This window comes from Arachis ipaensis, chromosome B08 (assembly GCF_000816755.2).
Source record: "Arachis ipaensis cultivar K30076 chromosome B08, Araip1.1, whole genome shotgun sequence".
Classification (NCBI taxonomy): domain Eukaryota; kingdom Viridiplantae; phylum Streptophyta; class Magnoliopsida; order Fabales; family Fabaceae; genus Arachis; species Arachis ipaensis.
Genome location: NC_029792.2, coordinates 1,480,355 through 1,481,270, shown reverse-complemented (window position 1 = coordinate 1,481,270; position 916 = coordinate 1,480,355). Strand labels below are relative to the sequence as shown.

Sequence of the window (916 nt, the reverse complement as noted above, 5' to 3'; positions counted from 1 at the left end):
TAATTTTAGTATACGAATAATATTTAAAAAAAAAATAAAAGGGAGCAACATAACCATCTGGTTTGGTGGCACTAATGAGGTGGAGGGAGACAGAGCGGCCCAAGAAGGCCGTGAGATTATCGATGGTTGAGCCGACGAAGCCGAGGCCTTGGCCGATGAGTCCCTGAGCGCTGGTAAGGGAGTTGATGTCAAGGACGTTCTTGCGCATCAGCACCACCGTGCCCTTAATCTTGTGTCCCCTGTTCACCAGACTTGTCACTCCCGAAAACATCTTCGCAATTTGGCTAAGTAAACATTAACTAATTAATTAAGTAGCTTGTATTGCAAATAAGCAAGGAAATGTGGTACGGTATTTATAAGCTGCGTGTTTACGTTTTGAACGTAATACTCCATTATTATTATGTGCAAGGTGTCATGCAGCCACTGCAACTAACATGCAGAAATTTTTAATTATTTGCACACATGGTGAGACAATGTAGTGTGATGATTACACGTCTTAAGCATTCAACACTCGTCAACCAACCTCACAAACCACTACTGCATGCCAATGCCCACGTACCTATCTCACCGCATCCAATGCATGCAGTTGTATCGGAACTAGTACTTATGCTCTTCCAATTTATCACACAAAAATGAATGCCAGCCATATTGTGATGATGCAATGCACAGAAACTTTGGTTAATAATAAAAATGCCTTCATTATTTTTATTTTTTTTTTTCAACATGCTGATTTCGATATTTAAATCCATACGCATAGTATTGACTCACAGTATAATGTTAGGGTTAGAAGTTGGAACCATATTAATAATGATATGAATAATATAGAACAAATTTTCTAAAATTAATAAATTGACAAAAATTTAAAATAAAAAATAATTAATATTAAATTTACAACTTCTATATTTATAACTTCTAT

The 916-nt window shown here is 36.1% G+C and overlaps 1 protein-coding gene across 1 annotated transcript in view; it reads right to left on the bottom strand.

Moving 5' to 3' along the window:
* The window catches only part of LOC107613293 (linoleate 9S-lipoxygenase), a 6,163-nt gene extending 5,820 nt beyond the window's left edge, over positions 1–343 (bottom strand). The window contains exon 1 of the mRNA XM_016315234.2: positions 55–343. Coding sequence (XP_016170720.1) covers positions 55–271 — 217 coding nt within the window. The 5' untranslated portion in view covers positions 272–343. The remainder of the gene's footprint in view (positions 1–54) is intronic.